General features: G+C 39.1%; 2 protein-coding genes across 4 annotated transcripts; one reads left to right on the top strand and one right to left on the bottom strand.

The window, feature by feature from the left end:
- Positions 1–112: 112 nt before the first annotated feature.
- On the top strand, positions 113–12,922 carry LOC111563569 (protein NLRC3-like). 3 transcript variants are annotated; one of them, XM_055004987.1, is made up of 9 exons: positions 113–2,650; positions 3,695–3,783; positions 4,888–4,960; positions 5,694–6,931; positions 7,032–7,205; positions 7,522–7,695; positions 10,009–10,182; positions 10,273–10,313; positions 11,456–12,922. In XM_055004987.1, the coding sequence occupies exons 3-9, from the start codon at positions 4,931–4,933 to the stop codon at positions 11,962–11,964; spliced, it is 2,340 nt and encodes a 779-aa protein (XP_054860962.1). In that variant the 5' UTR covers positions 113–2,650; positions 3,695–3,783; positions 4,888–4,930; the 3' UTR covers positions 11,965–12,922. The 3 variants fall into 3 exon arrangements, with proteins under 3 accessions (XP_054860962.1, XP_054860960.1, XP_054860961.1); XM_055004985.1 differs by having other exon boundaries at positions 411–2,650; positions 11,396–12,922; XM_055004986.1 differs by having other exon boundaries at positions 411–3,783; positions 11,396–12,922.
- A 124-nt stretch (positions 12,923–13,046) lies between these two features.
- Positions 13,047–23,393, bottom strand: prr15la (proline rich 15 like a). The gene is made up of 2 exons (XM_023262689.3): positions 22,653–23,393; positions 13,047–15,259 (listed from the first exon to the last, which is right to left on the bottom strand). The coding sequence occupies exon 2, from the start codon at positions 15,240–15,242 to the stop codon at positions 14,886–14,888; it is 357 nt and encodes a 118-aa protein (XP_023118457.2). The 5' UTR covers positions 15,243–15,259; positions 22,653–23,393; the 3' UTR covers positions 13,047–14,885.
- Between the last annotated feature and the right edge of the window lie 394 nt (positions 23,394–23,787).

Here is a 23,787-nt window from a genome sequence, read left to right as displayed (position 1 = left end):
GGAGAATGTATAATCATGTCCAAAGACGTGTAATTGTAACAGGTTTTTGTAGTTTGAAATCCCTTCACCCTCCATGTCTTCATTTACGGGCACCAAAAAATACAGTTTCCTTGACTGACAAAAATCCAAAAAATCAGCCAAAAAATCCCCCAAATTTCTGAAAATTTACAAAACCTTCAGGAAGGAAATTCCAATAATTCCTTAAAAGCTTTCCTTAAAAGTTTCATTTAAAAAAAAAAAAAAAAAAAAAAATCCCCCAATTTTGGCAAGAAAATTTCTGTAAATAAAAAAAAGTAAAAATCTTCCCAAAAAAATCCTAAAAATATCTAAAGTGATTACATATATATTAGTAAAAATTTTAATATTTTCTTGAAGAACATTCATAAAAAAAATCAACCAAAATCCAGTGAAATTCGCTGGATTTTGGTTGATTTTTTCAATGCATGTTCTTAAGAAACATTTTTAACATCTTTTATTCCACCAAAAAATGTTCAGAAATATCCCAAAAATGTTGAAAATGTGGACATCAGAAGTTTCACTGTGAAAATATGCATATATTCCACATTTTCAAACTTTAAAACGGGTCAGTTTTGACCCGCAGGACGACATGAGGGTTAAACATTTAATAGTAATTGCATGTGTAAAATTAAAATCTTGCAATTAGTTTGTTTTGCTAATACCACTCCTAGAGTGAGGCACGGTGGCGGCAGCATCATGATATTGTGGAGCTTCTCAGCAGCAGACACTATGAGACTGGTCAGAATAGAAGGAATAAATCTCAGACTTAAAGACATGACTTCACTTTGTCGTTATGGGTTATTAAGTGCAGATTGATGCCGATTTAATCTGTTTAAAAATAAATCTACAAGCAGTGAGGACACCTGAATACTTTTTGCAGTGACTGTACATCCAGAGCACGTAAAAAATGAGCATATATCACAGCACGTTTATAAATACCTGCCTCACCGGCTATACATGACCAGACTTTAGTTTGGACACACCTTCTTTATAACAAATATAACAAAAATAGGTTTCTATCATCTGAAGAACATATCCAGAGTCCGCCCGTTTCTCTCTCAGGCCAGCAGGAGGCGCTAATACATGCTTTTATCTCTTGTCGTTTAGACTATTGTAATGTCCTGCTCTCTGGTCTTCCTAAAAAGAGTATTTTAAATCTACAGTTATTACAAAACTCAGCCTCACCGTGCTGACGAGGACCAGAGGGCGGGAACACTTTTATTACACCAGTTTTACAGTCGCTGCATTGGCTCCCCGTCCGCTTCAGGGTCGATTTTAAGGTTCTTTTATTAGTTTTTGAAAGTCTTAACGGCCTTGCGCCTTCTTATTTATCTGATCAGTCAGGGATTTAATACCCTGCCACATGGGGTCGTTGTTCTCAAAGTGCCCCTCTTTTTGCTGCTTGTATCTGCCCTTGGCTTCTCTGATGCCCTTTGCTAAGTTTTTCCAGCAGTTTTGTAGTCCAGCTGGTTCCCTGACCTGTAGGTGGCGTCCCCGGCTTTGAGCAGCAACCGTACAGTTCCATTAAACCAGGGCTTCTGATTTGGGAACACCCTGGTGGTTTTGGTAGGTAGTACGGCCTCAGTGCAAAAACGTACATAATGCAGGACAGCAGAGGTGGAACCCTCCAGGTCAGAAACCTCAGAGAAAACATCCCAGTCCGTGATGTGAAAGCAGTGCTGCAGAGATGCAGTGGCCTCCTCACTCCATACCTGCACAGTCTTTATGGTGGGTCTGTAGGCTGCAGTCAGTAGCAGGGAGATGAGGGGCTGCTGCAGCTTTGGAAACTCCCCTGATGTTTGTGTACACCTGGTGTAAAATGTTATTGTCTCCTGTGAGGAAGTTGATGTGTTTATGAAGCTTGGGCAGCACTGTCTTGAGCTCAACGTGGTTGAAGTCTCCTGCTACAATCACATCTCCCTCTGGATAGGCATTTATCTGGCTGTTTACAGAGCTGTGCAGGGCTAGCTTAGCATTAGCATGTGGTGGGATGTGAACAGCTGTGATGAGGACGACAGAGAACTCCCTCGGTAGATAAAATGGCCTGCATTTTACAGCCAGATACTCCAGATCTGGAGAACAATGGGTCCAAATGATGTTTACAGCTGAACACCAGTCGTTGTTTATGTACACCACACCTCCACCTCTGCTCTTACTGGAGCACGAGGTTCTGTCGGCCTGATGAACAGCACAGCCTTCTAACCCGATAACATTGTCAGGAACGTTATTATCCAGTTGTTGTGTTTGTCCAGCAGATGTCAGCAGAACAGCAGCTCTGAGCAGAGTTTGTTAAAGATGTGAATATTCCAGAGCAAACAGTGAGCTGAGCTTTGGGCTGATGCAGGGCTGCAGAGAACAACATCACAGAGATTCATGCCAAGTGCAGGGAAGTCAAAGTGTACAGAGGAGGTTCTTCTGAGGCTGAATTCAGAATAAATGAAATAACTTTGTTCTTCATTGTTTTCTCAGACTGAGTGGCTGTAATCTGTCAGAGAGCAGCTGTGCAGCTCTGTCCTCAGTCCTCAGCTCTCCATCCTCCAGTCTGGAACATCTGGACCTGAGCTGGAACCACAATCTGCAGGATTAAGGACTGAAGCATCTTCCTGCTGGACTGTAAACTGGAGACTCTCAGGTCAGATGGAGGACAGAATCCACAGTCCTGCTGTGTGTCTGAATGTGAAGCTGATGTGAAAGTGATGTGAGGCTTCAGCAGTGGGACTTCCACACATCCAGTCAGTATGTTTGTGTTTCCACAGTGTTTGTTCTGAGCTGCAGTGGAGCCTCAGGAACTCAAAGAGGACTTTAGCTGTCAACAGTGTGGAAGTTTGGTGGACGCTGACTTGATTCATGTCAGTCAGAAGCTGAAGCTTGATGTTAGTGTGAGCTGAGCTCATGAAGTGATTCCTTCCAGTGGAGTTGTGTTAGGAAGAGAGCAGTGGACAGTCAGTGTGGACAGCAGGAATCAGAATCCCTCTGGAATGTACAGATGACATGTGACTGTTGTTGGAAGACACACTGGAAGATGTGAATGAGACAAAGCTAGCAAGCTGATTTCCACAGAAGAAGAAGGTGATGGAATAAATGAAAGAATGAAGAGATTTGATGTTGATCCTGTAATGAGAGAGTGGACTGAGGTCAGCAGATGTTATTGATGTGTGGACATGAATATGTGGATGAATGTTGTGCTGACATCTGGATGATGTGTGTAGAAGGCTGACATGATGATGATCCACAATAACAGAAGGACAAAGTCACTCTGCTGGTTTTAGAGAAAAGCTGATTGATGAGGACAAAGTAATGTTGAGCTGCACATTCAGAACCTGAACACATCTGATGGATCATCAATGATTTTATACACATCTTTTGTTCTTTATTCAGATTGATGATTGATGTGTGTCCTTGTGTGTGCTTTTATCCAGATGTGTTGACTGACAGCCTCCATGTTGGTTTGCCAGCTGATGTTTGAGGAGCAGATGAGATGTTGATGGACACTCAGAGACTGTTGGTTTAAATGGAGCAGCAGTAAATCCATGAGTGAAGAGTTTGTGCAGTAATGAAGCTTGATGACTGTCAGCAGTTTGTTTCCACTGTGGAATGCAGTGAAATGTGCAGAGAAACACATCTGATGCTGATCAAACTCATTGATCTCCTCTGTTCTTTCTTCTTCTCTCTGCAGATGGAAGTATTACTGATCAGGACGGTGTTTGTGCTGAGAGGATGAAGTGTGTCCTGATGATCCAGAGGTTGAATCAGCAGCAGCAGCTGGTGTGTAGAGACACATTAACATGAGTCTTATCTCCTCAGGCAGGTCGTTCCAAAACCGAACGACCTACAACAGTCTGTCATTTTTACCCTTTATAAAGTCATCCCATGGGCCGGATTGGACCCTCTTGAGGGCCGGTTTTGGCCTGCGGGCTGCATGTTTGACACCCCTGCTTTAGGGACAAACACTTGGAAAAGACATGGCACCTTCTGGAATCCCTCTCAGATAACCGTATTTTAAAAAAATTTAATTCCACTCAGGCCTTCTGAAGATGGTGTGTAGATAATCTCTTGCTGGATCCTGATGCTGCAGGATGCTCCATTTTACCTTTTATTTTTAATTTCAGTGCAGCATTGAGTTAGATCATCTCATACAGTCTTCCGGCGATTTGCAGACAAAGATGCAGAAGTTGGTTGACATGAAGTTTGTCTCATCGCTGCTGAATGTTTTTAACAGGTGAATACCAAATCATTCAACAGGAACACAGCAGCTGGACTTTTAACTAAAACCAGGCAGATGGGACAAATCACACCACCTCTGGTGCCACTATGCTGTTGTTTTAATTTTATTTATTTATGTAAAGTTCTTTGTAGCACAGGTTTAAAGTCTTCTGTACAAATACACATCATATTATCACATTCATCTTCCCCTCTAAGTAATCCTCTGACATTAAGCGTCAGTAATTTCCTGTCACACCACTGACCACAACTTCCTTCTCTGTCACGTCTTCCACTTTCAATTTAGTGATGAAGACCACAAACAGAGAAGAGTCAGGCCTTAATGACGTGTCGATGAGGATTTGTCATTAATATATCGAAATTTTCATAAAAGAAAAGCATTCAGCATGACTCTATAATTTATCACAACAGAGATAAACATTAGTGAGTTCTTCAGAGGAAAGAGGACACTTTTATTTCCTGTATTGAATAGATTTTTCTGTTAATGCTGTCATTTAAGTTTAGTTTTGAATCCAACACTTTGCCAGTGGAATATATCTTGTTATGGTGTAATGTTGGAGGATTTGTTGGTCCGTTTCTGTTAGTCTTTGCAGTGTATTTTGCTGACATCAAGGATATGAAACTGATGTCACATGACTCTTCTTGCAGTTTCAGGAAGTTCTGGGACTGATCTTCTTTTCTGAGCTGTGAAATGCACACAGAAGAAACTCTGTCCAACGAAGTAAGTCTTAATTTTCTGCCTTATTCATGATCTTTTTTAGTAATTGTATCTCTTCTCTTCTTTTATTTGCCTGATAGAGTTTTTTTTTTTTTTTTAAATTTGCTGCTTTTGTGTTGTTGTGGAAGATGATTTAACCTCCAGAAAGCTCTATTTCAGACCAGCTCCATTTAATATCCTTAAGACTAAATGGACTTTGCGGCTAATTAGGTTGAAAATTTGGATATTCTAACATATTAGTTTGTATTAATGAGTCCAGGTGCTTTTATAATTGTACACAGATCAGTTCTGAATCTGTAACTGAATATGAGACCAATGAAAAATGAAAGAAACTAAGGTTCTCCACTAAACTAACTTCTTCAATAACTAAACAAACTTACTCCAGTCCTGTAAAATTCTTGATTTCATGCTACTCTCTACGAAGACTCCACTGTGTTTCAAAAGAAAACCTTTGACAGCTATACGTACTTGTTATTTTGCAGCAGATTAGGACAATAAAAACCACCATCATCAGGATAGAATCAAAGATATAAAACACAATTCATTTTTATAAACCATAAAGTGAGCTAAATCAGGCATCTACAATTTTTGAATCCTATAAAAATGTAATCAAATAGTACCAAATATAAAAACAAAACTCTGGCACAGAACCCATTTTGATGCGTAATGAACACTTTTACATCTTAAGTATATTTTGCTGATTTTACTTAAAAACATAAACTTCCACAACAATCAGATCCTGGCTGATGTGACCGAGGCCTCCACAGTGGACGTTCTGCTGACAAACCTGATCAGGGGGAAGCTGCTTCCTTCTGCTCGCCTCTGGATAACCACACGACCTGCAGCAGCTAATCAGATCCCTCCTGAGTTGGTTGATGTGGTGACGGAGGTGAGAGGCTTCACTGATACCCAGAAGAAAGAGTATTTCAGGAAGAGATTCAAAGAGGAGGAACAGACCAACAAAATCATCTCCCATGTGAAAGCATCCCGAAGCCTCCACATCATGTGTCACATCCCAGTGTTCTGCTGGATCACTGCTTCGGTTCTGGACCGTGTGTTGAGAGCAGACGAGAGAGGGGAGTTACCCAAGACCCTGACTCAGATGTACATCCACTTCCTAGTGGTTCAGTCCAAAATAGGAAATGTTAAGTTTCATGGAGCATCAGAGACGGATCCAGTCTGGAACCCTCAAACCTGCAAGATGATTCTGTCTCTGGGAAAACTGGCTTTTAATCAGCTGCAGAAAGGAAACCTGATCTTCTATGAATCAGACCTGATAGAGTGCGGCATCGATATCAGAGCAGCTTCTCTGTACTCTGGAGTGTTCACAGAGATGTTTAGAGAGGAGTGTGGGCTGCACCAGGACAAGGTGTTCTGCTTTGTGCATCTGAGCTTCCACGAGTTTCTGGCTGCTCTGTACGTCTTTGTGACATTCATCAACTCTGGCGTCAACCTACTGTCAGAGTCACGGTCGATGTCCTGCTGGTCTCCACTGCTCAGGGAGAAATCAAAAGTCCACCTACTCTACCAAAGTGCTGTGGACAAGATTATAGAAAGTTCAAACGGACACCTGGACTTGTTCCTTCGGTTCCTCTTGGGTTTCTCACTGGAGACCAATAAGAGCCTTTTACAAGGCCTGCTGACCCAATCAGGAGGCAGCTTGCAGAGCTACCAGGAAACAGTCAGATACATCAAGAGAAAGATCAGGAAGAATCCATCTCCAGAGAGGTGCATCAATCTTTTCCACTGTCTGAATGAGCTGAATGATCATTCTCTGGTGGAGGAGATCCAACAGTCCCTGAGTTCAGGAAGTCTCTCCACAAACAAACTGTCTCCTGCTCAGTGGTCTGCTCTGGTCTTCATCCTCCTGTCATCAGAAAAAGACCTGGATGTGTTTGACTTGAGGGAGTATTCTGCTTCAGAGGAAGGTCTCTTGAGGCTGCTGCAGGTGGTCAAAGCCTCGAGGATATGCCTGTAGGTAGACTTGGTGGACTTACTCTATTTAATGTAGTCTTTTTTACCTTATGATCCCATTTTCAAAATGTTTGTTTTCTCTCTTGTTAATGCTTCTCAGGTTGAGTGACTGTAAGCTGACAGAGAGAAGCTGTGAAGCTCTGGCCCGGGTTCTTACGTCCAAGTCCTCACGTCTGAGAGAGCTGGACCTGAGCAACAATGACCTGCAGGACTCAGGAGTAGAAGAACTGTTCACTGGACAGGGGAGTTCACACAGCAGACTGGAAACTCTACGGTTAGTGGTCATGAAACAGCTTAGAACATGATCGGTGAAGAAGATTTTTCTGTCAATTATTTAGGCATGTGCAGTTCTGCCTTTTCATAGATGGCTCGCATTTGGAAACACAAGGGATTAAGTTGAGATTGGACAATTCTAATAAGGAAAGTAGTGTGTAATTTATGTAGGGGTTGTGGATGGACATGGAAATCTGTCCAGTTTGCAAGTACTTTGCAGTTTGCCTCACACACGTTCACCACTGTTAATTTAGTAATATTTCTCTAATATAATACATTGTGTACTTGCTATGTCTGATTTGTATTTTTCTGGTCAGGCTGAGCAGCTGTAACTTGTCAGAGAAAAGCTGTGAAACTGTGGCCTCAGTTCTCAGCTCTCCGTCCTCCTGTCTGAAGGGCCTGGACCTGAGCAACAATGACCTGCAGGATTCAGGAGTCAAGCTGCTCGCTACCGGCCTCACAAGTCCACACTGCAGACTGGAAACTTTACGGTCTGTAAAGTCGATCTTTGATCAGTATTCAAAATTTTGTCTCTTTACAGATGGTTCGTTGTATCACTAGGTGTTAGGCTTGGACTGGAAAATGGCAATAAAGGAAGTAGTCTGCGTTTTATGTAGGGATACAAAAAATAAGGTAAGGCAATTCAAGGTGCTGTACAATGGCAAAGACATACGTTCAGAAAAATGATTTAAAGGTAGACATGCATTAAAATCCTAGAAATAAAACGTAAAAGTAGACATTAAGATCAAAAAAAGTGCATTAAAAGACAAGAAAACAGACTGAGCATCGAAGAAAAAGCTGCAGTAAACTATCTGGTTTCAGACCTGATTTAAAGAGCCGACAGTCTGAGCAGAACTCAGGTGTTCAGGAAGTTCAGGAGATTCCCACATTCACTGTGTTATTTTCCTTCATTCACTGTGGTATTCTTTACCAAATATCAGACTCTTACATGTATTTGTCATATTTAGGTGCTTTCCTTCACTGTGATACAGAGAAGAGATTGTGGTGAAGACTGCAGACGTCTTTGCTTGATGTGTGTTTCTTAGCAACCTCTAGCACTGTAAACCTCTGTTAGCTGACAGGAAATAAACAAAACCAAACTTTGCACCATTGAGCTTCCTGTACCAGGACCAGGCTGTAATTAAAATGCAACTTGCCACCATTTTTGGAGGGTTTCTTGGTCTGAAGAGGCTGCTCTGATTTAAATACATTGTTGTGCTTCATTTCTGTTTAATAGAGTTGCAGATGAGGATTTTTAGAACAGCTTCAATAGCATCACTGTTGACTGACTCAATATAATGAGGATGTTTTGTTCTCTAAATTTTTGCTGGTGTTGGACAAAGAGATTTACTGTTGTTTTAAAATTTTATTTATTATTAGCCTTATAGTGAAGCTGTTACTGAGTGAATTTAATGTATTTTTTCAAGTCAGAGTTAAGTTTAGCAAGCCAAAGTTGACCAGCCACAGTTCTCGTGCTCTTACACAAAGTAACTCCTAGATGCCCTCACCATTAAGTCCAGTTATATTTGCAGATGCTGGACATTAGCTATGGTGTTGACTACACTGACTCCAACAGTAGGCGCTGTAGCTCCATCACAGTCCTGGTATAAATCTCCTGTAGATCACTTTGTGTTGATGGATTTACCAGTATATAGTTAGTCTTGTCCTGTAATCAACCTTCTTGCCTTACTGAAGTCCCAGAGACAATGTAAAAAATGTATTTGGAGAATTTGTGATGTACATTTGTCTTCACTCTGTATCACACTGATAATCAATCTTCCACAGAAAGAAATCTTCTTTGAAAAAGGAAGTTTAAGTGGTATTTCTGACTTTCTGCAGCCAATCTCTAAGGAGTTTGAAGATGTAGGATGATTTGATTCGTGTGGTCTCATGCATGTGGTTCACTGTCCAAGATAACTGGCCAGACGAATGCTGTTTCTGGTGCAGATTTTTCTTGTAGTACAGTGATGGTGATGTAAATGTTGCTTAATTCTGCTGTTACGGCTGTGACCGAATTGTGTTGAGTATGGTTATTGCTGTGTTTTGTATTTTGGAGTTGTTCTTTTGTCTGGGAGTGAGTGTTGTGTTGTTGTGTGGATCTTTGTGTCTTTGTCCTTGTTTTGTGTGTGAGTCGTCTGTTCGTCCTGTGAGTTTATAGTGAGTGCTCTGTTGGTGGGTAGGTCTTTATTGTGTCCAGGAGGTGCCTAATTGGCCGGTAGGCAGACATGACACTGGTTAGTTCTCCACAGCTTTAAAAAAAAGCGGCCTGCAGTTGATGGAGAGCCTCACTGACAGCAGCATCTTTTGTCTGGTCCCAGACTCCAAACATTTTGTTGATACCTGTGATTCTGTAGTAGATTAGTTTAGCCGTAGCTTTGATTTTGCTTGGAAGACTTGGTTAGGTTTCTTTTTCTAGTAGTTGTGTTTTTGTTGGATAAGTTTTTCATTTGAGTGCCAGATCGCCTCCTCAGTTTGAATCCATTTTTTGTGTTTGAATGTTTCGCCTATTGAGTGGCCTATTTAATTTTTAAAACATTGTAAATAAACTTTGGTAAACTTCTTAGATCCTGGCTGTTGGTTTGGGGACTGGGAAAACATTTATCTTTTTTACAAATATTATGCTATGCACCTTCCCCCTAGACAGGTGCATAACACTACAGTAATGTTGTATATTCGTAGTAATAGTTCTAGTGTTCAGAGCACGATGACTTCACGCAGGTGTTTGTGTGTTTTCTGCTGACTGGACGTGGCTCATAGATGCATATGAATGTAACATGAATGTAATATGAATGTAACATGTTTAGGCTGTCAGGCTGCCTGATCACAGAGGAAGGATGTGCTGCTCTGGTCTCAGCTCTGACCACCAACCCCTCCTATCTGAGAGAGCTGGACCTGAGCTACAACCATCCAGGAGACTCAGGAGTGAGCCTCCTGACAGCCGGACTCCATGATCCACAGTGGAGGTTGGACACTCTGTGGTAGGTTATTAACAGATTAATGTACAGTTATAGCTTACTCAGAGTGCATAGAGTTATCTCCTTATATTGTTTTTCTCCCTTCTCCCACAGTGTTGACCATGGCGGCAGACATCACTTAAAACCCTTCAAGTGTGAGTTCAGACCTTCTGATGATATTATTAACTAATATATAGTAGAGACACACTACAGTACAGGACTCTATGCCTTATGTACCAACTAATTACACAACTACAGTACCAAACTCGGCATAGCTGCACACGTTGACATGGATTTGTGTTAGACGTAATGACAAAAAGTTTTTGTCTTGTTTTGTTGTTTTGTGTCTTGTTTTTGTCATTTTATGTCTTGCTTTGTCATTCTGTTTCTTGTTTTTGTCACAGACAATCTTGTTACCATAGCAATGAAATCTTTCTCAGTCTCAGGTTTGTTATAGTATTGTTCTGTGTTGTAAAGTTATTAACACAGATGATGACTTGTTATTTTTTCATAATGAGGAATAATCCTGTTGAATTGGACTTTTGTCTCAGACCCTTTCATTGTGTCCATTAAATCAGTGATAATATTTATTAAGCTGTGAGTCTACAACGGCTATCGTATCAAAATGCAAACTAGAGACATATAGCTGGTTAAAAACACCAAAAAGAATTGGTCACCTTGAGTGGTACTGATACTGGAGACTTTGGGTCCGGGCCCATGGACTATTAGCTCTGTCGCCTTACAGCTAGAAGATCCCTGGTTCACCTCCCGGCCTGGGATCTTTCTGAATGGAGTTTCCATGTTCTCCCTGTGCATGCGGGTTCTCCAGCTTCCTCCCACAGTCCAGAAACATGTTGAGGTTAATTGGTGATTCTGAATTGTCCGTAGGTGTGAATGTGAGTGTGATTGTTGGTCTCTATGTGTAGTCCTGTAGTAGAAGTCAGCTGGGATAGACTCCAGCCCCCCATGACCCTAATGAGGATTAAGTGATGGATGGATGGATGGATGGATGGATGGATGGATGGATGGATGGATGGATGGATGGATGGATGGATGGATGGACATGGCATAGTTCAGTCTGGATGAGCATGAAATGAATCATCACGTTCATCAGATTTGTTAGATTTACTGCTGAAAATTTATGAACAATAACACCAAGCGCAGTGTGCAGAGTACAGCTTCTACTAATAAACTAACCAGAACAAGTTAACTTAAGATCTGTCCTTCTCCCTATCAGATGCCTGTGAACTCACATTAGATCCAAACACAGCAAACATAAAGCTCTCTCTGTCTGAAGACAACAGGAAGGTGACGGCGGTGACTGAGGAACAGCTTTACCCTGAACATCCAGACAGGTTCAACCACTGGAAGCAGGTTCTGTGCCGAGAAGGTCTGACTGGGCGCTGCTACTGGGAGGTGGAGTGGAAAGGATGGGTCAACATAGGAGTGACCTACAGAGGAATCAAGAGGAAAGGGAAGGACGACGACTGCTGTCTGGGAGAGAACAGCCAGTCCTGGGGTCTGTTCTGTTCAGGTAACGGTTTCTCTGCCTGCCACAATAAGAGAACCACCGACATTCGGGCTCCATCTTCCTTCGACTCTGGCAGAGCAGCAGTTTATCTGGACTGGCCTGCTGGCTCTCTGTCCTTCTACAGAGTCTCTTCAGACACTCTGGTCCACCTCCACACCTTCAACACCATGTTCACCGAACCTCTGCACCCTGCGTTCAGATTCAGGTTAACATCTACGTCTGGTGCTTCAGCGTCGTTGTGTCGGTCTGAGGAGGAAGAATCTGCTCCAGCGTAGAAAAAGTTCAACAATTCTGACCTAACAAGTCCACAATAACAGAGCCTGAATGTATATGTTGTTACTGTTCATCCATTGTAGATATATATTTAATCTTTCTGGTCTATGGTGCTTGATTCAACTCCAGCATGAGTTTCCTAATGGTTGCACAGTACAACCATTAGGAAACTCAGACTTTCAGACCAACTTCAACAAGTCGCTTTCCAACTGTCCTTGTCCAACAAGTCACATTTCTCCACAGTGTCCACTCATTTTTAAGGTCCCTGGAGGTCTGAGGACGATTCCTGACAGGAACAGATGAGTGACGGTTATCTGGAGGGTAGAAAGACGTTTCCTGCTGCGACCAGCTAGCAGTTTGGTAGAACCATGTTGAGTTTGTTTTTTCTTGGTGTAATGAACGTCTGTCTTGGAGATCTTCAGTTTTTTCACTACCTGTCTCTCACTCATGATGGCTGCCTTTGTGGCGTCACATAATTCTTTAGTTTTAGGCGTTATGTGAGAGCTGACAGCTTCTGAGTTGTGCTACGGCTTGAATGTCAGCAGGAAACCACTCTAGGCCTTTGCATGTGCAGTGCTGCTGATGACATGAAATGAAAAATTCAATTTAGAAATCAGTCATTTGTCTAAAACAGGTGCTAATTTACCTTCATTTATGTTGCTTCTTCATTTGATTTATTCAAAAACACATTTTGAGATTCTAATAATAATAATGAAAAAGTAAAAATATCAAATCAACCATACTGGTCTTTTTTTTTATTGTATTTTTGACGTTAAGCTATTAAACTATTGCTAGATAGTACTTAAGTGTCACTAAAAGGGACACTTTTTATTTTCAGATTTCTGAGTAATCTTGTTTTGTAACATGAGTAAACATATAAACCTGTAATTTTAGAATTAAATGATGGTTATTTTCTTACAATAAACCACCTCTAAATACTGTGTATTATTTATTACCAGGGATGTGAGTTCTGCAGTATTTATCCACCATATGAAATGTGTAATTCTGTTTCTGGCCACTAGAGGGAATCATTTGACCAAACAATATCATGTTTTCATTGTAATGTGAGTGTTGACTCTTTAAGTGCAAGAACAATCATTTGGTGATAAAATCAGTCATATTTTATTCACATTACAAAAAAATACATATTCCAAATTTTGCACTATTGACTTATACCAAGAAAAAAATGAAGCTTTTAGCCTGGAAGAGGTAATCGAAGAGATAATCTGAGAGTTTCTTTTATAGTTTAGTGTTGATCATCATCCAGATGCTGCAGGAGAAATCTGTTCGTCTAAAACAAGCTTCTAAACCAAATTTAAGTGAAATTATCAGCTTTCACGAATATTCAGTCCTGAGATTATGAGCTCAAACTTAAAAGAAGACAGAAAAAGGAAAATATGAAGAATATATGTCTTTGATTCAAGAAAATTTCACATGAAAACCACAGAGGAGGAGTGTTTGAGCAGGAATCAGTCTGTGGGTGAAGCATCAGCGCCCTCTACTGGGTTTACCTAGCAAGAACATGCTCAGGCAGGCTGCTCAGGTGGAGTTAAACTGACAGAAAAAGTCCAATAAAGTGTCAAGAAAAGCCTTGGAAATTGCTGTGAATAGAAAATGATAACTGTTGTTTTGCACCCCGTTTGATATTCTAAATAACATGGCAGACTGACAACGTAAATATATAATAATCAACCCAGACAATGAGTAACTTAAGGTTTTAAAAATGTTAAAGCAGAACAAAAGGTGACTTTAAGACTAACAGATTCATGATTTCAAGCAGAGAACCTGCCAATGCAGTGCACTGTTCATGTTTTTCCAAGATCAAATACTACTTTACCCCTGTTTGCTGCAGGATAACATCATGAAAGACTAATTTAGCAAAACAATATATGCTTATTAACTCTCTCAGGCACCTTTTCTGTCAGTCAGGGATGGATTTATTTAAACAAATTTAAACTGAATTACCACAGCAGTCACACACACACATTGTGAACCTGGAGATTTTGAAACCCCTGAAGTTCTTGGGCAGTTTCAGGCTTTCTTCTTTGATATTTGATCACAAAACCAACATTTATATTGACTTGCTGTTGCACATTTACCAAAAGTGTCATCAGTCAACCTGTCTGATTGGTTAAAGGTAAGACTAACTGAATGTAAGCCACAAATAGACTTTACTTCAACTTAATTCTGATTTTTTAAAGGTAGATCACCCTTCTTTTCTAAAGTAATTCAAGCTTCCATTGTAGATTTTTGGATTTTTTTCATGATCACAGACTGCAGTACAGTCAAAGTGGGTTATAACAGCTAAACTTCAGTCCAGATGATCCACTGGTCCATAAATGGTGATCAGGTGGTGGTTGCCAGTGAGGGAAACAAGGATGTAGAATCAGTCCCTGCAAAACACTAAGCAGCTCCAATCAGAGCTCAAACATCAAAGTCCCTCCAGAAAAAGATCCTTTAACCCTTGTGTCGTCCTGCAGGTCAAACTGACCCGTTTTAAAGTTTGAAAATGTGGGAAAAAAATTTTCCACATCCAATGACACACTGAACGAAAAGCCATAAAAGGTCTGGCTATGAAGTAATGGTTTGACTAACATAGAACCTCCTTAAAAAAATCCTCATCATTTGTTTTTTTTCTTCTTGAAATATAACTTTGTATTATCAGAATTTGATCCTTTCAACCCAACAACTTTTGGCAAATGCAGAGAAACCGGTTGATTAAATGATTTTATCCCAACAGGTCATTGTGTTTTCGGCTAACTGAGCCACAGAATGACCTTATTGGTTCAAACACCGGATTGATCAGGATGATCTTTGACTGACCATCCACTTCTTTCTCATGAATGCATCTGTGATTAAGTCTTTGTGCCTTTATGAAGCTACATCTCCATACATTAACTGCTACATATCTGTTTGTCCTTTTTCATTTCCCAGCCCTCTGGTTCTCATTTGTGTCCGGGTCGCTTCCAGGAAACATGTCTGGGTTCTCCGCCAGCGTGGCTCGCACCTTCTTCTTCTCCTTAAACCTCCCGGAGTGCGACACCTTGACGTGGCGTCCCTTGCTGGCCGTCGTTTTGTCCACGATCCTCTCCAGCCGGGCGTCCAGCTGGGGGTCCAGCATGGCGTCCTCTGGGGCTCCTGAGGCTGAACTGGAACCGTGGTGGCCAGAGGAGGAAGAGTTGGAGACAAACTCTGCTGGGATCTCGTACAGAACCTTCGGCTGGGACTTTTTCCTCCTCAGGAACGTCAACTTCCACCAGCCTTGAGATGAGTCCGCCATGGTGGGTGGATGGAGGGCTGAGGAGGAAGAAATAAAGTAAGAAAAGGTTCGAATAAAATAAAGAGAAGAGGGCTGGGTAGAGAATAGTTGGATAAAGTTATACACTGGGAAAAATGCCCCTCTCAAAACAAAACAAAAAAACTTATTTCAAGGAACTGTTACTTTGAAATAAGTGACAAATCTGCCAATAGAACAAAGGAAAAATGGCTTGGTAACTTATTTTAAGCTCTATTTTACCAGGATTGTCAAGTTTGGGTGTCTTAAAATAAGCCAGATATGCTAAAAAATAGCAGTTTTTCCACTCAAAAATAGAGTTTTGCTTTCATGTAACCTCCTAATTTGAGATGTTTTAATCCTCCTGTTGTCTTCATTTACAGGCACCAAAAAATATTGTTTCCTTGTTTGAAAAAAATCTCAAAAATAGGCTAAAAATTCCCCAAATTTCTGAAAATGTGCAAAACCTTCATGAAGAAAATTCCAGTAATTCCTTAAAAGTTTCCCTTAAAAAATTTATTTTAAAAAATCCCCCAAATTTGACAAGAAAGTTATTGTAAATATTTTCAAAAAATGAGTAAAACTGTCCAAAAAAATCCTACAAATATCTGAAGTGATTCCATATATATCAGTAAAACTTCTAATATTTTCTTTAAGAACATTCACATAAAAATCAACCAAAATCCAGTGAAATTTGCTGGATTTTGGTTGATTTTTATGTGAATGTTCTTAAGAAACATTTTTAACATTTCTTTTTTCCACCAAAAAATGTTTTAAAAAAATACCAAAAATGTTGAAAATGTGGACATCAGAAGTTTCACTGTGAAAATATATTTTTTCCACATTTTCAAACTTTAAAATGGGTCAATTTTGACGAGGGTTAAACTTATTTTGAGTTTTCTTGTAAAATTCAACTCAAAACAAGATAATTTCACAATTGTTTAACTTAACAAGTTATTTAAGATGCATTGTCTTAAAACAAGTCCCTCCATCTGCTGAAATGTCTCTTGTTAAGTGAATTTATTTTAAATCGAGTGGGATGAGACATTTTGACTAAAAATAAGACAAACAGACTTGGTAAGGTTTTGACTTTTTGCAGTGTATAAATGCTCAGTATCTCAGTTTTTATTGTGTTTGTGTATCTAAGCAGCGCTTCATCTGCCCACGACACTTAATATTTCAGTGTAATTCAATCGTCTCCATATGCTGTGGATGCACGTGCTCAGGTTACTGTGTGTGTGTGTGTGTGTGTGTGTGTGTGTGTGTGTGTGTGTGTGTGTGTGTGTGTGTGTGTGTGTGTGTGTGTGTGTGTGTGTGTGTGTGTGTGTGTGAGTGTGTGTGAGTGTGTGTGAGTGTGTGTGAGTGTGTGTGAGTGTGTGTGAGAGTGTGAGAGTGTGAGAGAGTGTGAGCCCAGAACACCAACATATAGGAAGTCATGCTACTGGACATCCACTGTGTGTGTCTACATGTGTGTATTTATGCATGTCATTGTGTCAGATGATATTTTGCAGAGTTGGAAGAGCCGATCTTTTCTGCCTCTTTATTCAGCGTCTCTGTTTCAAAAAGAAAAGCTGATAATCTGAGACACGATGAGCTGACAAAAGAGACGACCAAACATACACGAACATCTGAACCTTCCACGTGTGATTACAGCAGGATTGTTGAACAAACCACAGACGCAACGGTACGGCTAACAGAATCTACTTCTGTCAGAATCCCCTATTAACTCCACTGAATTAAATGCATTATTTCAAGATAAAGCATCTAATTTAATTCAATTTTCAATTAAATTTTATTTATATGGTGCAGATTCACAGCATATGTCATCTCAGGGCACCGTTTCCTGATTTAGGTGAGAAAATTAAGTTGTAAACATTAATTTTGATGAGTTGAATTGACATTATGATGTTAGAAACTGCATCAGCTTCATATTGTGTGTAATTTAAACTCAAATTTCTGACTTAGTTGAATTGAAACTGAATTAAACTCGACGTAGCTTACCCTTCCTGGTGTCCTCATTTACGGGCACCAAAAAATATTGTTTCTGTGTCTGAAAAAAATCCAATAATTCAGGAAAAAAATTCCCCAAATTTCTGAAAATTTGCAAAGAAAATTCCAATAATTCCTTAAAAGTTTCACTTAAAAGTTTTATTTAAGAAAATTCTTTTAAATATTTTCAAAAACCAGTTTACTGAAGTTTACTAGTAGAAAAAGGTGAGATGTGAGGAGGACAGTTAGCAACAGGACGCTAAAATGAGGCTGAAATGAAAATGTGAGGAGGCTCAGATATCCACAATGAGCAACAAATGAACTCAGATGACTTTGGTGATCCTCAGACACATTAAACCTTATATTTTGTGTTAATTAGTAGGTGCTAACGTGCTAAACTAAGATGGTAAACATCAGCATGTTAGTGTATTTGAGCTCAACCTTAAACAGCCATATCACACTAACTGTTTCCCATTTAGCTGTTATGTAAAACTGAGCTAATTGCCTTCTGGCTTTATAATGTCAGTATTTTGCATACACATATGAGAATGGTGATGTTCTCATGCAGCTCTCTGCAAAACAGTGCAATGATTCAAACCCAAACTGAATAGGTGCACAGGCCATACAGTGTTTTTCACAGACACGAAGGCCGTCTGCATTATAAAACGGAATTAAATCACAATTTACAGTGTCAGAGGAAGTCTAGAGATGTAATACAAACATAAAAAAGGAAGAAATCATTACCAAGGTGCGACCTCTTTCAGATTTCCATTCAGACTTTGGTGAATAGATTCATTATCAGGGCTTTAAAAGGATCAGACTGCAGGTCGGCTCCTGGTCGCCTTCTGGCCCCGAGGCAAGTTTTTACAGCAGCTGAGCAAACAGAAACTAAACTACATTGTTTTATTGTTTCTTTTCTTCTCCATGGCTCAGACACTACGCTCGGCCGGCTGATTGTTACGGCGCTCAGGTCGTCCCTTTTGATGTAGATTCTATAGACGTGGCTGCGAGTATCGACTTCTGCTTCAAAGCCTTTTGAATGCGGGGAGCTGCCATTTTGTTGCTTATTGTACAGAAGACAAACCAAATTATAGAGTAAATTTGTTTTCTGTCCACTCTAATACATCTGTGAATTGCTCCTTGTGTATTTGCTGGTTAGTCTGTATTCAGTTTGGGTGAATGATGGGAGGGCAGAGTCGCCGTTTAATTGGTTCCTTTAAAATTTTCTGCAGACTTCCATGTTTCACGGATGATATTACCTGCAAAGAGTTGGTCTGAGTTTAGGTTTATCATTTCTCCAGTGAAGCATCTCAGCCGTGATGAGATAAATTGATGCATTCATGGTTTCCATACAGTGTATTTTGTGTAATTTGGTGACTCAGACTTTTCTGCTGATACGATGAGACTGATATTCATGGTTTTACTGTCTATAAAATGTCTGATAGATAGATAGATAGATAGATAGATAGATAGATAGATAGATAGATAGATAGATAGATAGATAGATAGATAGATAGATAGATAGATGATAGATAGACTATAGATAGATAGATAGATAGATAGATAGATAGACTATAGATAGATAGATAGATAGACTATAGATAGATAGATAGATAGATAGATAGACTATAGATAGATAGACGGATGGATGGATGGATGGATGGATGGATGGATGGATGGATGGATGGATGGATGGATGGATGATAGATAGATAGATAGATAGATAGATAGATAGATAGATAGATAGATAGATAGATAGATAGATAGATAGATAGACTATAGATAGACTATAGATAGATAGACTATAGATAGATAGATAGATAGATAGATAGATAGATAGACTATAGATAGATAGATAGATAGACTATAGATAGATGGATGGATGGATGGATGGATGGATGGATGGATGGATGGATGGATGGATAGATAGATAGATAGATAGATAGATAGATAGATAGATAGATAGATAGATAGATAGATAGATAGATAGATAGATAGATAGATAGATAGACTATAGATAGATGGATGGATGGATGGATGGATGGATGGATGGATGGATGGATGGATGGATGGATGGATGGATGGATGGATAGATAGATAGATAGATAGATAGATAGATAGATAGATAGATAGATAGATAGATAGATAGATAGATAGATAGATAGATAGATAGATAGATAGACTATAGATAGATAGATAGATAGACTATAGATAGATAGATAGATAGATAGATAGACTATAGATAGATAGACTATAGATAGATAGATAGACTATAGATAGATAGACTATAGATAGATAGATAGATAGACTATAGATAGATAGACTATAGATAGATAGATAGATAGACTATAGATAGATAGATAGATAGATAGATAGATAGATAGATAGATAGACTATAGATAGATAGATAGATAGATAGACTATAGATAGATAGACTATAGATAGATAGATAGATAGACTATAGATAGATAGACTATAGATAGATAGATAGACTATAGATAGATAGATAGATAGATAGATAGATAGACTATAGATAGATAGATAGATAGATAGATAGATAGATAGATAGATAGATAGATAGATACTTTATTAATCCCGAGGGAAATTCATGATTCATGATTCAGACATTCATGTTCTCCTGAGGATAAATTGTGCTAACTTCAGTTCTCACCAGTCACCCTCAGGCCAAATTTTTGTCCAATCTTTTCTGAACTTTAAGCTAGTTAGCTAATGCTAGCATGCTACTATAAATTAGCTTGCACCCAGTAACATTAAACTTGCTAAACCTAAAGCTTCCCAATTAAACACATGCAACACTGATTTATTTATATTCCAGCATTATTTATATCCATGTTTATCAGTTTACAGTCGTCTCTTCTGCCTTTACTGGTACATCGCTGCATATATTTTTTGTATTTGAACCTTAAAGAACCAAGCAGGACTACCTTATTGCCATCTTCAGGATTTAGATTGCTAGCTTGAAGGCTGTTGTGTCCCAAAGTGAAGAGGTTTTTGCAGACAGTAACCAAAAGATAGTGGAATGAAAAGTAAAACGTACTGTGTAAATGGAATATTTGTACCCAAAGTCAGCATTCGGTGAGTCAGACTGATCAGCCTGCTATCAGGAAAAGATATTTATACACAATACCAAGGCACATGTCGTCATATAGAAAGGCATTTTGTGTATTTTGTGTTTCATTTCATGTCATATAGTTGGAATGAATGTTTTTTAAATTGATTTTATGACAAGAATCTTTTATTTATGACAAATGTATATGGACAAAAGTGGGTTGATGAAATGTAATATATCTTAATAATCGTAAAAGAGTGATAAATATATATAGATGTATACACAAATGCTACATCAGTGGTTGTGCAATTGCTCCCTTTGCCGATGCCATTCCATTGTTGCACCAATTTGCTTTGAGAAAATGGATTTATTTTAACTTAAAGCCAAAGTTACTGAGAATTTTAAGTGTTATTCAAACTATTATGCAAAAAGAGATGTTCAGTTTATGTTATCAATGATATTTAGTTGAAATATTTCCATAGTTTTTGCTTTGAATGGTTTTTGTTGTGCTAAAAATGACCACAAAGATGTTGGACGCACACATGGAAGCCATTTTTGATAACTAGTTGCCTGTGTTTTAGTCATTTTATCGCCTTTTTTCTTTTAATGCATCCATAATGTGAGTGAGACAGTTGCTGTGATCATTACAAATATCCCACAGGGTGTATCCAAAGAATTAAAATCCTGATCTGTACTTTAATGTAATACACTCTCACTCATAAAGTCTAAAACATGTAGACGTGACACATAAACTATACCTGAAGCGATGTGTTATTTATATGTAATTCCATCATATCATATTAGACTAATAGATCAGTGCATGGATGGTGTGTGCAGATGTGAATAAAACAGGGACTCATTGATAAAAAGCTTCTCAGTGCGTCTAAAGGTTTAAAAAAAAAAAGCAATTCCACACAGGAACCTTTAAGTAAAACAGAAAACACTTCTTGTACATCACAGAACTGAATGCAGCTTGTTTAACTGCAGTTTTTTTTAAATAGTCAAAGAAAAAGCTGCATTTGTAATGAAATCTGATGAGTTTTTACTGATCAGGTAGATGGTATAACTATTACAAAGCACTGCAGAGACACTTCTCTGGGTGGAGTCTCAGCGTTACCAAAGAAAGGATCAAACAGGAAGAGTTCAGTGGTTGTTAAACTTGGAAATACTGGACCTCAGTGGTGCAAACATGAACATATTGAGGACTGAAGCTGTGGCTGCTGTTTTTTTAACCCAAATTAAATGACAATCTAACCTTTAAATGTGAGGAAAATGACAAACAGAAAGACAGAAATCAGTGATTAAAGAGAGTTTAGTGCTACAGTGAGAACTCAGGAAAACATTCCCTGATAAAATACAGAAATTTAAAGCCTATCAAATGGAAAAGTAGCTTCCTGCAGTTATTAATGCTGAATGAAACGAAACCAAATGTGTGCTTCGATCAGCTGAATATTTTCATGCTTCGCTGCTTCCTGAGAGTCCAAAATTCAACTTGTTCTCATAAAAAACAGGGGCTTTATGTCACATTTATTCAGAGACTGATTTACTTTTTTGATTGCATTTGGAGAAAAATTACATCAATGAAACATTTAATAAAAAATGTGCAAAAAAAATAATAAAATACACAACTAATGATAAAATACTCCCGATTGTCGTTCCCAAGAATATCCCACAGTTTATGTTTGTCTTGGTGGAAAGTGTTGCTGTTAATAAGACCTGATGAACATCTTGAGAACAAAACAAACTACAGATTTAATGTAGAATTACGTGGCAGTGCAAGAGATGCTCAGATCGGTTGAAAAAACACAAACATTTAATCTTAAAATACTCAATTTGAAAGGAAAAGCACCATATCAAAATCTATGTTAAGTAAAAATACATTTAATAGTAAAATAATCAGGCCAAGACATTTGTTCTGTTATTAATATATTGTTCTAACGCTGCCTTGATGCCTGAATAGAAGCGTTTTTTAAACCCTTGCAGCTGTTTGAGTTGCATTTATTATCTTATGTAGTGTACATTTACATTGTTTTAAATGTTCCTAATAAAACGAGCAGGCCCAAATGAAGGGCTGTGATTGGTCAAGAGAAAGGGTGAAGAAAAAAAGAAGAAAATAACAATATACAATACAATAATAATAACAAATTCTGTATTTTGCTTTTCTTCATGTTTTTACTAACCTTTGCTTTAGTTTGTGAATCACTGGACACTTGTAAGGAAGTTAGAGGGAAATATTTCATTTACGAAGCATCTTTTCTTTTATTTTAAACTTGATTTCATATTTTAAAGGTAAATCTTGACACAACGGAGCTGTCAAATTCCTCCTACAGTACTGCAGTAAACGTACCCAGACTCACCTGTTTGAAGCAGATGTGGAGCCAGCTGTTTAGTTCCAGCTGTTGTTTAGTTCCAGCTGTTGTTTCCTTCCAGCTGTTGTTTCCTTCCAGCTGTTGTTTCCTTCCAGCTGTTGTTTCCTTCCAGCTGTTGTTTAGTTCCAGCTGTTGTTTCCTTCCAGCTGTTGTTTCCTTCCAGCTGTTGTTTCCTTCCAGCTGTTGTTTCCTTCCAGCTGTTGTTTCCTTCCAGCTGTGGTTGAGTTCAGCAGGTTTCAGGATCAGTTTCAGGCCTGTTTAACTCCAGAACTCTTGAATTCATTCAAGCCTCCAGATAAAGCCTGAATGACTGCAGCTTTCTCTGTCCTGTTGTCCTCCGTCGCTCTTATTCCTCTCAGACGGTAAATAGGTCAGTTAATAAGAAGCTGCTTCAGCAAAAATGGCAGGAAACCGAAACTTAAGTCTCACCTGACAGTTTTTAATCCTAGTTTCTGCACAGAGGAAAGTCCAGAATCCATTTTCTACATCCACATAGGAATCAGAGCTGAGTTTAAATGTGGTGCTTTCAGGGTGTAGATCATTAAAAATGTTGCTGGAGATGATAAAATGTTGGCCTCATCCACCTCTTGGAGGGTTTAGAGGTTTCTCCTAGACGTAGCGGCTCACAGAGGACGGCAGAATGAAGTCCATCCCTCTGGGTTCTCATTTATTCACACTCATCCTCACATCTCTGCATTTCCTCCTTTACTTCCTGACCACATGCACTCCTCTGTCTGCCTCCACTCAGGTGCTCAGTTACAGGTGCTGCGGTCGGCCACGCCCACACACACGCCCACACACACACACACACACGCCCACACACACGCCCACACACACACACACACACACACACACACACACACACACACACACACACACACACACACACACACACACACACATGCTTATTTCCCCAGGTTGCATATGAAACTCATCATTGAAACAACCCTTCATAAATACCAATCCATTAATAATCTATATCCAGATATTAACCTGCACCAATGACCTGATTTTATATTTCAAACACACTGCTCAGGTTCTGTTACTCATTAAGGTTAATAAAATGAAACTCAGAGCCAGAATGACTCAAAGATAACGGCTGATTATTTATAAATCTATCAGA

Source organism: Amphiprion ocellaris, chromosome 19 (assembly GCF_022539595.1).
Source record: "Amphiprion ocellaris isolate individual 3 ecotype Okinawa chromosome 19, ASM2253959v1, whole genome shotgun sequence".
Classification (NCBI taxonomy): domain Eukaryota; kingdom Metazoa; phylum Chordata; class Actinopteri; family Pomacentridae; genus Amphiprion; species Amphiprion ocellaris.
This window is presented reverse-complemented; position numbering and strand designations above follow the sequence as displayed.

Bases quoted from the DNA above. Each gene is read 5' to 3' on its own strand.
- LOC111563569 (XM_055004985.1), top strand. From the start codon at position 4,931: ATGCACACAGAAGAAACTCTGTCCAACGAA. The intron at 4,961-5,693 runs GTAAGTCTTAAT...CACAACAATCAG, and splicing joins AAGAAACTCTGTCCAACGAA to ATCCTGGCTGATGTGACCGA. The intron at 10,314-11,395 runs GTGAGTTCAGAC...TCTCCCTATCAG, and splicing joins TCACTTAAAACCCTTCAAGT to ATGCCTGTGAACTCACATTA.
- prr15la (XM_023262689.3), bottom strand. From the start codon at position 15,242: ATGGCGGACTCATCTCAAGGCTGGTGGAAGTTGACGTTCCTGAGGAGG.